Below are 13225 nucleotides of genomic sequence, written 5' to 3'. Positions count from 1 at the left end.
AAAAAAAAAAAAAAGCGACAAGGCATTTTCCTTTAAAGAATTGAGTGTGTGCCAGAACCTGTCAGACACGTTGCCTGTGTTTAAAGAAAAAGTTAGTTTAAGCGGTGGGGACTCTGAATGCCGCAGGGGACCAGGAGAGCCTGAGATAAGAGTCAGGACAATGCATTAGCTGTTTAGGGACAGTAATTAGACCAGACCTCAAACTAAATGCCAAGCCAAGAACTTTTACTTTAGGTAATGGGCACCCACTGGCTACTTTCTGAATGTGAGTTTGCATGTCTGTGTGTGAGATAATAAAAGCAGTATTTCAAGAAAATCAAATAGTGGTGTGTATGATGGATTAAACAGGTGAACAGTTCTGAGGCAAGTAGAACAGCAATGGAAGACCAAGGCTCAGAGAAGCCAAGTTCACTTTCACTCTCAGGATCTCAAGGTGCTGCCAGATCTGATCCAGATTCTTTATGCTAAGAGGAAAGAAAGCACATGGGGGTACAGTCTCCTTGATCACACATCCAAAAAATGGTCATGGATACCCTTCAGAGGTAATGAGGAAAAATCATTTTACCCAAGATTCTAATAAAACTCCAGGGACAGAGAAACCAGTCCTTCCAAGCTCGTCCCCAGCTGTTCAAGGCCCTCTTCACCATAGGCTTAACTCATGCCCAACCATACAAGACATGGGCATAGTGTCACATGACTGACCAGAATTTTAGGTCTTCTAATCTCATAAACATCAGAGGTAGGGAGAAATTTCCTCCAAATCTTTATTTCATGAGAGATTCAGAAGCTGAAAGGAGAAATTATTTGTACTCTAGCTGCAGCCAAAGGACATCAACATATTTACCTGCTCTATTTTCAACATCCTCAACTGCTACATTCAAACCCATCCTGCTTCAGGGAAGAAATGGTTTGGAGGAAAGGAGCCAGCTCAAGAGGAGATTTAGTGACCAATGTCGCTGGTGTGCTTGGTAAAGACAGATTTGATAGTGTGTTGGGAGAGAGACCTCAATGGGTTGAGGAAGAGAGTTAAGAATTGGAGACAATGTGGGAATCCCCTGGTGGTCCAGTGGTTAGGACTCTGTGCTTTCACTGCGGTTTTGATCCCTGGTTGGGGAACTAAGATCCTGCAAAAACTGGCTACAAAGGGAGATGATATAGGGAAAAAATGGGTTGGGGTTGAATTTTGTTTGGTTTTTAGGATGCAAGATACTTGAACATATTTGTACACAGCTGCGAAGGGGCAGTGGAGAAGAGAGGTGAAGATACAGGAAGAAGATGGGATAATGGGATGCGGTGAGGTCCCAGAGGGAGTGGAATAGAAAGCACAGACAGAAAGGTGACCCCCTAGATATGAGAAAAGGCAGTTCTATTAAGAAGGGAGCAAAGTTGGGTACAGTATATGAGAGATGTGTAAGGGAAAGGAATGGAAGCAGAAAGTTGAAAATGTTTCTGTGCAAAGGTCTCTACTTTCTTTGTGAAGAGATCACGTGCTAAGAAGGGCGGTGGGTGGGTGGTTAGATGTGCAAAGAGAGGGGGAGGTGTTTAGTGGTATTACAGACAATGGGAGAGAGTGCCGACTAGAATTGTATTAGTGTTGAGTGCCCAAAGGCCTATGTCTCCCTAGGTTTGTGATTTTCTTCCTCAACCCAGGTGCAGGCTCAGGGAAGGACAATTAGGACTGTCCATGGTAGTTTTCTTTTGGCCAGGTACACGTGACTGAAGAATGAGGCAAAAAGGATATTGGTAAAAGAGTGGCTGAAGTGTTGGACAGAGGTATCTAATAAGAAAGGGTAAAAACCAGGGAGGGACAACGGATAGAAAGGTCACTGGACTGGAGACCCGATGAGTTATAAGAACACAAAAATTAAACCATACAACAGTGCCTTGACTCCTTTGAAAAAGTTCAGATGGTCGAAAGAGCCTTTCCAACTCACTACAATTTGCCTTTTATGATATGGCATGTAATTTGCTCCCTTCCATCTTTCTTTCTTCCTTCCCTTCCCTTTCCTTTCTTCCTTTCCTTCTTTCTTTCTTTCTCTCTCTCTCTCCCTCCCCCTTCCTTCCTTCCTTTCTTTCTTTGATATCTTTGTCTGGTTTTGGTGTCAGGGTTTTGTTAACTCTTCTCTAAACGTTTGATAGAATTTGCCTGTGAAGCCATCTGGTCCTGGACTTTTGTTTGTTGCCTTCTACCATGTGAAAAAGTTGAGACCTCCTTATTTTCTCTGATTATTACTGTCTCAAAACCAGTTAAGCCACCTACAGGAATTAAAGTTCACTATCATATTTGCAAGATACTTATTGATTTGACCTCTTAATACTTTCAGCTTAACGCTAGCCTCTCCAAGAAAAATCTTAATTCAACTCTATAGTGCTATATAACTTTTCTCAGATTCACTGCTAACTTTATTATTCCAAGATATAGCATCCTACAGAAGGACAAATACTGCATGGTTCCACTTATACGAAGTACCTAAAATAGTCAAAGTCACAGAAGCAAAGCGTAGGATAGTGGTTGCCAGGGGTTGGGGGGAGGGAGAAATAGGGAGTTGCTGTTTGGCAGGTGCAGTTTCAGTTATGGAAGATAAGTAAGTTCTAGGGGTCTGCTGTTCAACACTGTGCCTATAGTTAAAAGACTGTGTCATACACTTAAAAATTTGTTAAGAGGGTTAATCTCATGTTGAGTGTTCTTACCACAAAAAAAATAAATAAATAAAAGAAGAAAAAAGATACAGCATCCTTGAAAATTTGTATAAATCCGCCCCACCCCCACTTTCCCCAATCCTTACCATTTACTTACACTAAGCCAAGCCCCTTCTGACTTCAAGTAGGATCAGGAAATGCAGAATCATGTAATTTTCCAGAAGGCTTTAGCCTGGGAGAATATGTTGTCTCCTTTCCTTCAAAATGCCTTAGATAATCACTGCCCATAGGAACTACTGACAAAAACATCTATCATTTGTTGTATACTATATGTCTAGAACTTTGCTAAATGCTTAACAAAACTGTCTCATTTAATCTTCACGATAGCCCAAGGGAGGTATTGTTATCTTGATTTTACATATGAGAAAACCAAGGCTCAGAAACATAAAAAAAAATTGCCTAAGATTACATAGATTAAAAGTGACAGAACCTGGATTTCAGTATGTCAGATTCCAAAGTGCCATTATACTTTAAAATCCTACAGAAGAGATTTCATCACAACTTCTACCCTTATATGAAAGAAGGTAACTGTCCTATGATTTACTAGTCACTTCCTTTTCCTAATTAAACTAGCTGCTTCTGTATCTGATTTTACTAGGAATGGAAGAACAAGCTCAAACTCTCTAATCTACTCTATTTATTGACATTTATTCTAATGAGAAAACATCAGGACCATTTTCAGACTTTTGGATTAGACTCTGTCCCAGGAAGAGCCATTCATTCTAGAGTTCAGGATATCACACCTATCTTATATTCCCTTGGTACAGTTCATATTATGGATAAAAAGATGGGAAAAGTTATTAGATTCCTGGTGCTGCTGAAGAAGACACACAAGGACACAATTTTGTGATGATGTAGGTGCTTTACAAGCAAGTTCTTCCATTTGCAAGATTTCCCTGTGGTGTGGAACCTCTGATGATAAAGTAAGGAGTGAAAATGTAATTAAAGGCTTACCCCATCAAGGTCTTTGTGGAAAGTGTTTAGGAAGGACAAATCTGCACACAGCCTGAGGCTGAACACTCTAAACTGAATCAGATGAAAATCACTCTTAAGAAGCTTAGAATTTTCCAAGTATTATAGTTACGATGGCTAAAGGTAGACACAACAGTATTTAAAAACAAATATATATATATATATATATATATATATATATATATATATATATATACACACATTTTATCATTACTGTCTTCCTAGGATTCTGTGTGGTGTCTCTGATGCTAAGACCTGAGCTCTGACTGAAAGTTTCTCCATACTCATTACATTCATGAACTTTCTCTCCGGTGTGAATTTTCTGATGCCTAACAAGGTCTGAGCTCCATCTGAAGGCTTTTCCACATTTATTACATTCATAGGGCTTTTCTCCACTATGAATCCTGTGATGTCGAATAAGGTCTGAGCTCTGATTAAAAGTCTTGCAACATTCATTGCATTCATAGGGTTTCTTTCCACTGTGAATTCTTTGATGCTGAATAAGTTGAGAGCTCCCCCTAAACGCTTTCCCACATTCACTGCATTTATAAGGCCTCTCACCAGTATGGATTCTCTGATGTTCTATAAGGACTGAGTTCCTGCCGAAGGTCTTTCCACATTCACTGCATTCAAAAGGTTTTTCTCCAGTGTGAATTGTTTGATATCTAATAAGATCTGAGCTGCCTAGGAAGGTTTTTCCACATTCATTATATTCATAAGATTTCTTTTCCTTGTGAATTCTCTCCTGTCCATTAAGTTCTGAATCTGAACTGAAAGCTTTCTCATATTCAAGTTTTTCTCCAATATGAAGTCTCTGATGTTTAAGAGAAACTGTGCACCCACAGAAGGCTTTTCCACATTCAGGGCATTTGTAGGGTTTCTCTCCACTATGGATTCTTTGATGCTGAATAAGAAGGGAACTCTGCCGGAGGGCTTTTCCACATTCGCTGCATTCATAGGGTTTCTCCCCAGTATGAATTCTCTGGTGGTTAACAAGATGGGAGCTCTGACTGAATGCTTTCCCACAGTCATTACATTCATAGGGTTTCTCTCCACTGTGAATGCTGTGATGGATAATAAGATCTGAGCTTTGATTGAAGGCCTTCCCACATTCATTACATACATATGGCTTCCCTCCACTATGAATTCTCTGGTGCAGGATAAGATTTGAGCTTTCCCTGAAAGCTCTTCCACACTGATTACATTCATAGGGATTCTCCTTGGTATGAATTCGTGGATGTCACATGAGATTGGAGCTCAGCTAAAATCTTTGCCTTAGTCACCACCAACATAAGGCTTCCTTCCCGTGTGAATTCTCTGACGTATAACCAAGTTAGAGCTCCTGGTGAAGACCTTTCCGCATTCATTGCACTAACAGCTTCTCTTTACGGTATGGATTTTCTGATGCTGAGTAAGTCCTGACTTCTGTTTGAAGCTCTGGCCACATGCCTTGCACCTATAGGTTCTTTCCTCTGTTGAAACTCTCTGATGTGTAACAGTTGGGGTCAGATCACAAATTCTCAGTTTCTTATCAATGTCAAGCTTTCCTTTCTTAAGGGTAATGCTCACTTGGCTGAACCCCTTTTCCTCAAAAGAAGAGTGTAGCAGTCCAGCCTCTGCTGAGTTTACCTGTTGCCTCTCCAAGCTGTTCTCACTTTCCCTGGGTCCTAAGAATTTAGATCCATGGGGTATTTGTACTGGGTGTCCTGATCCTGTTTCTTCAGAAATTTCCTGCTTTAGCTTCCATTCCTCCTTCTCGGTTTTCTTTTCATTATCTGAAACATAAGTTAAAAGTATAAATGCTGTGATGGATAATCAGATCTGAGCTTTGATTTAAGGCCTTTCCCACATTCGTTACATATATATGGCTTCCCTCCACTATGCTAGGAGAAAAGAAATTCTTATAAGGGGAAACAAATGTTCAAAGTAAAACATTTCTATGATTGGGTTATGCTTCTAGATTCTCAAAAATGGTGTTATAATCTGGGAAAGAGAAAGGCTTCTAAACCTAACTTTGGTCTCTATGGTCTATAAAAGCAGTTCCCAAACTCGGCTGATTGTCAGAAACACACGGGAGAGCTACTGAATCAGACTTTGAGTCCACATCATTCTCTCGGCAAACTGTCTTTTTCCTTTAGTACCTTAGCTCCTGGATCTTAAAATTTCCTTTATGCAAAAGACCAGCCCTGTATTAATTAGATTTCTTTAGTTCCACTTCCAAAATCTTAGAAAAGAGAATCAGTTATCCCAGTTTAGGTCAAGTGTTGACTTTGACTGTAATTGGTGGTGGTAGGGGCTAGGGGGTATCACACAGGATAAACTTGGTTGCTGGGAGCCCACCTCTGGAGGTGAGAAGGGCAGTTAGGTGGATCATGGTGAGCAACCTTGATACTTCAAGAGTTGTTTATGACATATTTTTGCCTGAGAGGTGAGACCCTTAGTTACAGTTTCATCTTCTTGGCCATTTAGTGGATATACCCAATAAATAGGGAGAAGAATGGCAAGTAGTTTTATCTCAACTGTCAACCATGAAGGACTGAAAAGTAATTGCCTCAAAGCACCACTTTAAATGCAGAGGCTGTCTCTGGGCCCAGTAAGAACACAGCACTGTGCCGGATTACATAAGTCTGTGGGGAAGTATAGAGAGTAGTGGAGGTAAAGGAAGGATGGGTGGGCTTGCTATCCCTTCAAAGGAGCAAAGTAAAGATGCCAATAGAACTTGGAAGAGATTACTCTTTAATAATAAACCAGCAAGTATCAACATATAATGGCTGAAATTATCCACATGCAGAAATAACTCAAAGAAGTAAGGAAATCCTGGAATTCCTAAGTCCAATCACAGTTACCAGGACCTGGTTTCAGAGGAGCACTGGATGCAGTATGATTATAATAATCAAGACAGGGGAACTTAATCAATTGTCTTAAACCTGACATGAAGAAACACTAGGTTTCTACATCTAGAAAAGATGGACTCAGAGAGCAAAAATGTGCCTGTGCCTCCAGCACTGGTTCAGGGGAGGGTGCTCACTCCACCTCATGGGGGTATTCTCTGTCCCCTTGGCAGACACCTGCCCTCCTCCCAAGAGCACGTAGATATACCAAGTGATCAGAGCAGGATGACATCTGCATTAATATTACCTGACAATGCCCTTGCTTTGTTTCCATGCCCACTAAGCAAACTTTTCTTTCTTTTTTTTTTTTTTTGGCTGCCTTGGATCTTTGTTGCTGCGTGTGGGCTTTTCTCTAGTTGCGGCGAGCGGGGCCTACTCTTTGTTGTGGTGTGTGGGCCTCTCATTGGGTAGCTTCTCTTGTTGCCGAGCACGGGTTCTAGGCACATGGGCTTCAGCAGCTGTGGCGTGCAGGCTCAGTAGTTGTGCCTCGCGGGCTCTAGAGCGCAGGCTCAGTAGTTGTGGCACATGGGCTTACTTGCTCTGTGGCATGTGGGATCTTCCTGGACCAGGGCTCAAACCCGTGTCCCCTGCTTTGGCAGGAGGATTTCCAACCACTGTGCCACCAGGGAAGCCCTAAGCAAACTTCTAATTAGAATTTTCCTTCCTCTATAGGTTTTCCTAGATAGAAAATGTGTTGACAGCCCACTCAATTTCTGATCAGGCAGTTGTATTTTCCCCTGTTTTTTATACCACTTTCTTGTGGTTTGGGTAGGTCTATTTCCCTGGCCTGAATAATTCTGGATAGGTACACTGACAAAGTAAAATTTCTGGACCTGGAAAGTGTAGGACCAGACCCTGAAATCTGGTGATCAGAGCATAAGGCCCAGCTAAAGAGCCAGTTGGACTTCCTGAACAAAATCTATATCTCACAACCAAATGAAATGGTGAATATTTTCTCTTGGAAACCAGATTATTTCTAAATTTACAATTCTGAAACTGACATGTTTTTCTAATATTCTTGTCTCTGGTAATGCCCTGCCCCAAGCTCCTAATCTTACATTATTCTTGAATAATTTTTCCCTACTGTGCTGCATTAAATGGTGTCCCCCTAAAATTCATGTCTACCTGGCACCTATGCATGTGACCTTATTTGGATATAGGGTCTTTGAAGATGTAATCAAGTTAAGATGATGTCATTAGGGTGGGCCCTGAATCCAATATGACTGGTGTCATTATAAGAAGAGGGAGGGCTTCCCTGGTGGCGCAGTGGTTGGGAGTCCGCCTGCCGATGCAGGGGACGCGGGTTTGTGCCCTGGTCCGGGAGGATCCCACATGCCGCAGAGCGGCTTTGCCCGTGAGCCATGGCTGCTGAGCCTGCGTGTCCGGAGCCTGTGCTCCGCGGCAGGAGAGGCCGCAGCGGTGAGAGGCCCACGTACCGCAAAAAAAAAAAAAAAAAAAAGGGAAATTTGGACAGAGAACCGGAAGTAAGACAACCATATGAAGATGGAGGCAGATATTAGAATTATGCTGCCACAAACCAAGGAACTCCTAGGGCTACCAGAAGTTGGAAGAGGCATGAAAGGATCCTTCCCTAGAGGCTTCAGAGGGAGCATGGCCCAGCCAACAGTTTGATTTTGGACTTGTAGCCTCTGTAACAGTGAGGGAATAAATTTCTGTTGTTTTAAGCCACTCAGTTTGTGGTAATTAGGAAACTAATACGCTTACTATGAAGTCCAGTTAATTTTCCAGAAAAAAATGTCATTCTTTCCATTCCCGTAATTTCCCCCTGGCACCACTCATGGCTTTCCAGATTTCAGTAGATTACCATAAGAGACTGGAGCATAGTCATTAGGAACATGGGCTCTGGACATAGGCTGCCTTGTCTGCCTCTACCATTTATTTGCCGTGTGACCTTCAGTTACTTAACATTTCTGTGCCTTTGTTTCCTCATCTGTCAAATGTGGACAGTAATAGCATTTAAAAGAGGTTTTGTGGGGATTAAATACATGTAAAGTGCTTAAAATGACACCTGGCAGAGTTAGCGCTCAATAAATAATGGATAGTTTAAATTTTGTTACTTGGTTAATGATCTTGACACCCAGATTTTCCCGCTTCAGTTCAGACTGGACAATGCTGTTAGTTATGCATCACTTTCGTCATGTTAATCACTGTTCAGAAACCTTTAATTCTGTTTATTACTGTACCAAATCTAACTTACTTTAGTTGAGTGCAGGAATTACTGCAAGGCATCAGGATGTCTCATTTTATTTGCTAGAGGCATTTTTGGGGGGTGGGGGTGGGAGGGACGAGCACTGGCGCAGTGAGCCTGACTTTCTAGATAATAGTTCAAAACGGAACAGAGACGGTTCTGTATCCCAGAGGGATTCAGAGGTCTGTGATGCTTGTTCCAAATCCAAGAAGCCACCAACCTGACCCTCATCCAACCCAGAAGAAACTTTGTTTTGCGAAGGTCACAAGGTCCCCATAAATAACTCTTGGAGTCACTGAAGAAGCTCCTTACCCAGCATGACCTTGTCCCCTTCACTCTCCCGCACTCGGTTCTCGCGGAGACCGCCTTGTGCGTGGACTGGCAGCGCACCCGGCCTGGCCGCATCCCGTAAGGTCTCTGCTCCCGTAGATAACAGCCCTGGAGGCACTGAGCCAGGAAGGGCCATCCTGCCTACCTGGGCTGGGTGGGCCGCCCAGAGGACCTCAGCTGCGGGCTGGGGCTGCAAGCGGGAGACCACGGGATGAGACCGTGACTGACTGGGGCCCTGGCGGCTGGGCCAGACCGTCGGAGCCAGAGACCTGAGCCCAGGAGCCCAGCGCCGCACGCACCGCCACTACGGGGCCTCGCCGCCGGGCCACCCTCAGTGTCCCCATCACTTAATGCTACCTCTGCCGCTTCGGCCATTGTGTCCCCCCCACCCCCACCAGCAACTTGTCACGGGTGGAGCCGCGGCCAGCCAGGGGAGGCTTGGGGTCAGGCCAGCCCGCCCCTCGCCCTGCACCCCTGGGGCGCAAGAACCGGATGGCCACCAAGTCCAGTCCTTCGGTCTTCCTAGACAAGCCCGGGGAGTGGGGACGCCGCACTTCCACCCACGTGAGCTGCAGTCTCCTCCCCAGTCACTGAGCTTGCAAAGATGCAGATCCGGTTTTTGTCTAGGGTGTGCTCTGTCTAGTGTGGTGACTAGAAAGTTGAAATTACTGTGTTGTGGTGGCTGTGGCCAGTGGGAACAGGGTGGAAGCGCTCAACTCCGACTGGGTGTGTGTCAGGGAAGGCGACCGGGGAGAATGAGGTGAACGTGAAGGAGTTGGGAGACACAATACTTCAGTGCCTAAGAAAATGGGCTTTGGAGTCAGGCAGTCCTGGGCTTGAATCCCAGTTTCTTCACTTACTAGTTTCGGGTCTCTGGGCAAATTACGTCGCCTTTTTGACCTTAATTTCCTGTGTAGAAAATGGGGATAACAGTAGTACCCACCAATTAAGACTGAGCCAAAGAATGCAAGAGGAAATTGGTGGTAGGTCCTTGTCACAGTACCCAACACATGGGAAGTACTAAAAAAATAGTGGAGCTAGGTAAGGAGGGAGAGAGCCCTCCTAGCAGAGGGAACAGCTCGTGGAAAGGCAAGAGGGTAGTGCCTAGGTGCTTGGGGAACTGCAGATATTTCAGGGGTAAATGTTGGGTTTAGAAAGGTGAGTACTTTGCAGAAAGGTCCCCACTGCAGTATCATGCCTCTCCTTTGTGCCAGTTCCAATGGTTGTAATTTAACTTAAGATTCTAATTAGGGCTTCCCTGGTGGCACAGTGGTGGAGAGCCCGCCTGCCGATGCAGGGGACACGGGTTTGTGCCCCGGTCCGGGAAGATCCCACATGCCGCGGAGCGGCTAGGCCCGTGAGCCATGGCCGCTGAGCCTGCGCGTCCGGAGCCTGGGCTCTCCCCAACGGGAGAGGCCACAACGGTGAGAGGCCCGCATACCGCAAAAAAAAAAAAAAAAAAAAGATTCTAATTAATCTCTCCTCTGCTATTATAAATAAGCTCCAGGACAGAGACTGTTGTCTGTTTCTGCTCTTCATACCCCCCAGTGCTTGTGGTATATTAGAAGCTCAATAAATATTTATCGAAGGAGTGGGTGAATGGGGCCAGATCAGGACATGTGTCCCCGCTAAGGACTGGGCTTCAGGCTCCGGTTAGTGGGAAACCACTGTAGAAGTCCGGAGAGGGGTGGCACTATCAGATTTATTCTAAAGAACGATCATTCAGGCTGCTCTGTACAGAAATGGAAGCAGGGAGGCTGTGGTAATAACACGAGATGAAGATGGTGGCTTCTTTAAATAAGGGCATCAAAAATTAAGAAAAGTGGACTAAATTGGCACATTATTGGGTAACATTCCCTTCCTCTACTATATTCACACACTCTCTCTCCCCAGGTTGTAGCAGTCTTGTTTCCTATGACATCTTTACATGGAGCCAACGCTTAACCCACGTTCCAATCACCCCTGTTCCTCAAAGAGATTTGATGCTCTCTCAGCTTTTGTCTTGAGTTTAGTTCTTTAGCTTTTTAAGGTCTCATGAAGGTAAATTTTCATCCTTCAGGCTCTTTTCCCAAAGTTCCAGTGTAGGCTACTCCCTAACAGGTAGATCTTATTCTGTGGCACTCAGGTTTACAAATTGGACAGGAATTTTAATACTTAAGTCTGGTTATGTCATACCAATCAGAAGTATGATTAGTGGTTATACATGAATTTGAATAGCAAAAAATAAAAGAATTATTCTTTAATAAATGCAGTTTGGCAAACAAAAGCTTTTGAAACACAGGGCACAAGGGAGTAAAAAAGAGGGCTTTGGTGTTTAAAAGTCAGAAACCACTGCATTAAATTACCTTCAAGTCCATTTTCAATATCCTGCTTATCCTAAAAAACATCACTCTCACTGTACAGCACTATAATACAGGTAAAGGAGATGGGGAAAGTCTTTTCAGAATTAACTTCCAATTCCTTTCTTTTATAAAAATAAAATGCAAATATGTTCTGGTTAGCTAAAGGTTTTGAATAGAGTCTGGGATAACTCAAAAAATTTAAGTATCTTTAATTTTTAATCCAAGTGTATCACTGAGGATAGCTATTTTGAATTCCTTTTGCATCTCAAATATATTTAAAGATATTCTGATATAAAAAGACCATTCAGTAATTTATGTGAAGTTGCTAAAGAGCTTAAACCTTTGAGGCAGGTGATGGGGGCAGGCAGGCTCCTGGACCCCTTGTGCCACACATCATCCACAGGCAGGCAGCCAGCTTTCTTTCTTTCTTTTTATTTTGGCTGCACCACATGGCCTGCAGAGATCTTAGTTCCCCAACCAGGAATCGAACCTGGGCCCAGGGCAGTGAAAGCACTGAGTCTTAACCACTGGACTGCCAGGGAATTCCCCAGGAGCCAGCTTTCAGGGATGATGTGGATGGGCTTCTCCACTTCAAGATATCCCACTACTGTTCAGGATGCCCCTCGGGGGAAGCCATAGCCCCCAGTGCTTTGAACTTTAAGGGGTCATATTCTTTTTTTTTTTTTTTAAATAAATTTAATTATTTATTCATTTATTTTAGGCTGTGTTGGGTCTTCGTTGCTGCGCGCGGGCTTTCTCTAGTTGTGGCGAGCGGGGGCTACTCTTCGCTGTGGTGCGTAGGCTTCTCATTGCGGTGGCTTCTCTTGTTGCGGAGCACAGCTTCTAGGCGCACAGGCGTCAGTGGTTGTGGCACGTGGGCTCAGTGATTGTGGCTCTCGGGCTCTAGAGCACAGGTTCAGTAGTTGTGGCGCACAGGCTTAGTTGCTCCACGGCATGTGGGATCTGCCCGGACCAGGACTCGAATCCATGTCCCCTGCATTGGCAGGCGGATTCTTAACCACTGTGCCACCAGGGAAGTCCCAGGGGGTCATATTCTTTACACCAGCCATGGGACTCCACTGTATCTTACACATTATATATTTTGCTTGTAAATACTTCATCTTCTATTTTAACATGACTGAAGCTCTAGATGTCCTTCTATGTGTCAACAGTAATTTCAGTTTTCTCATTTAAACCTCACAATTACACCATGAGGTAGATAATTTTATCACCATATTATTAGGAAAATAAGGATCAGGGTTACATAATTTGTTCCAGGTCCTGAAGCCAATATGTCATACTGGGATTCAAACCCACATCTGTGCTCCCTCCACTACACCACGTTGCTTCTCCTGAAACAGTTCATCAAACTACAGTTTTCTATCAGACTCTGGGTTCCCCTTGGGATGCACTGCCACCACCCACATCACACTGAAGTGCTTGCTTAAGTGGCCCCAGGTGACATGTTCTAAATATCCAAGGGCATGGTTTCTCAACCATGACACTATTGACACTTAGGGCCAGATAATCCTTCGTTGGGGAGGACCTATGTATTGTAAGATATTTAGCAACATTCCTGGTCTTTAGATGCCAATATTTTCTTCTCAGTTGCGACAACCACAATGTCTCTGGACATTGCCAAATGTCCTCTCGGAGGCAAAATCACCCCCGCTGAGAACCACTGATCCCCTCTGTGCATCTCACAAGCCACTCCCACTGAGGAAAGATATGAGCTCGAAATTCTTGCCTTACACTGTCCCATTCAGTAACTTTCTTATCTG

The 13225-nt window shown here is 43.9% G+C and overlaps 1 protein-coding gene across 1 annotated transcript in view; it reads right to left on the bottom strand.

Annotated features, from left to right (window-relative positions):
• LOC113632878 (zinc finger protein 345-like) overlaps window positions 1-9238 on the bottom strand; it is a 12555-nt gene extending 3317 nt beyond the window's left edge. Inside the window, 3 exon segments of the mRNA XM_027130577.1 lie at window positions 3887-4932; window positions 4935-5447; window positions 9085-9238. Of these exon segments, the coding sequence (XP_026986378.1) occupies window positions 3887-4932; window positions 4935-5447; window positions 9085-9238 (1713 nt within the window).
• Between the last annotated feature and the right edge of the window lie 3987 nt (window positions 9239-13225).

This window comes from Aethalodelphis obliquidens, unplaced genomic scaffold (genome assembly GCF_003676395.1).
Source record: "Aethalodelphis obliquidens isolate GAN/ISIS:26980383/991018 unplaced genomic scaffold, ASM367639v1 scaffold38, whole genome shotgun sequence".
In the NCBI taxonomy this organism is placed as follows: domain Eukaryota; kingdom Metazoa; phylum Chordata; class Mammalia; order Artiodactyla; family Delphinidae; genus Aethalodelphis; species Aethalodelphis obliquidens.
This window is presented reverse-complemented; position numbering and strand designations above follow the sequence as displayed.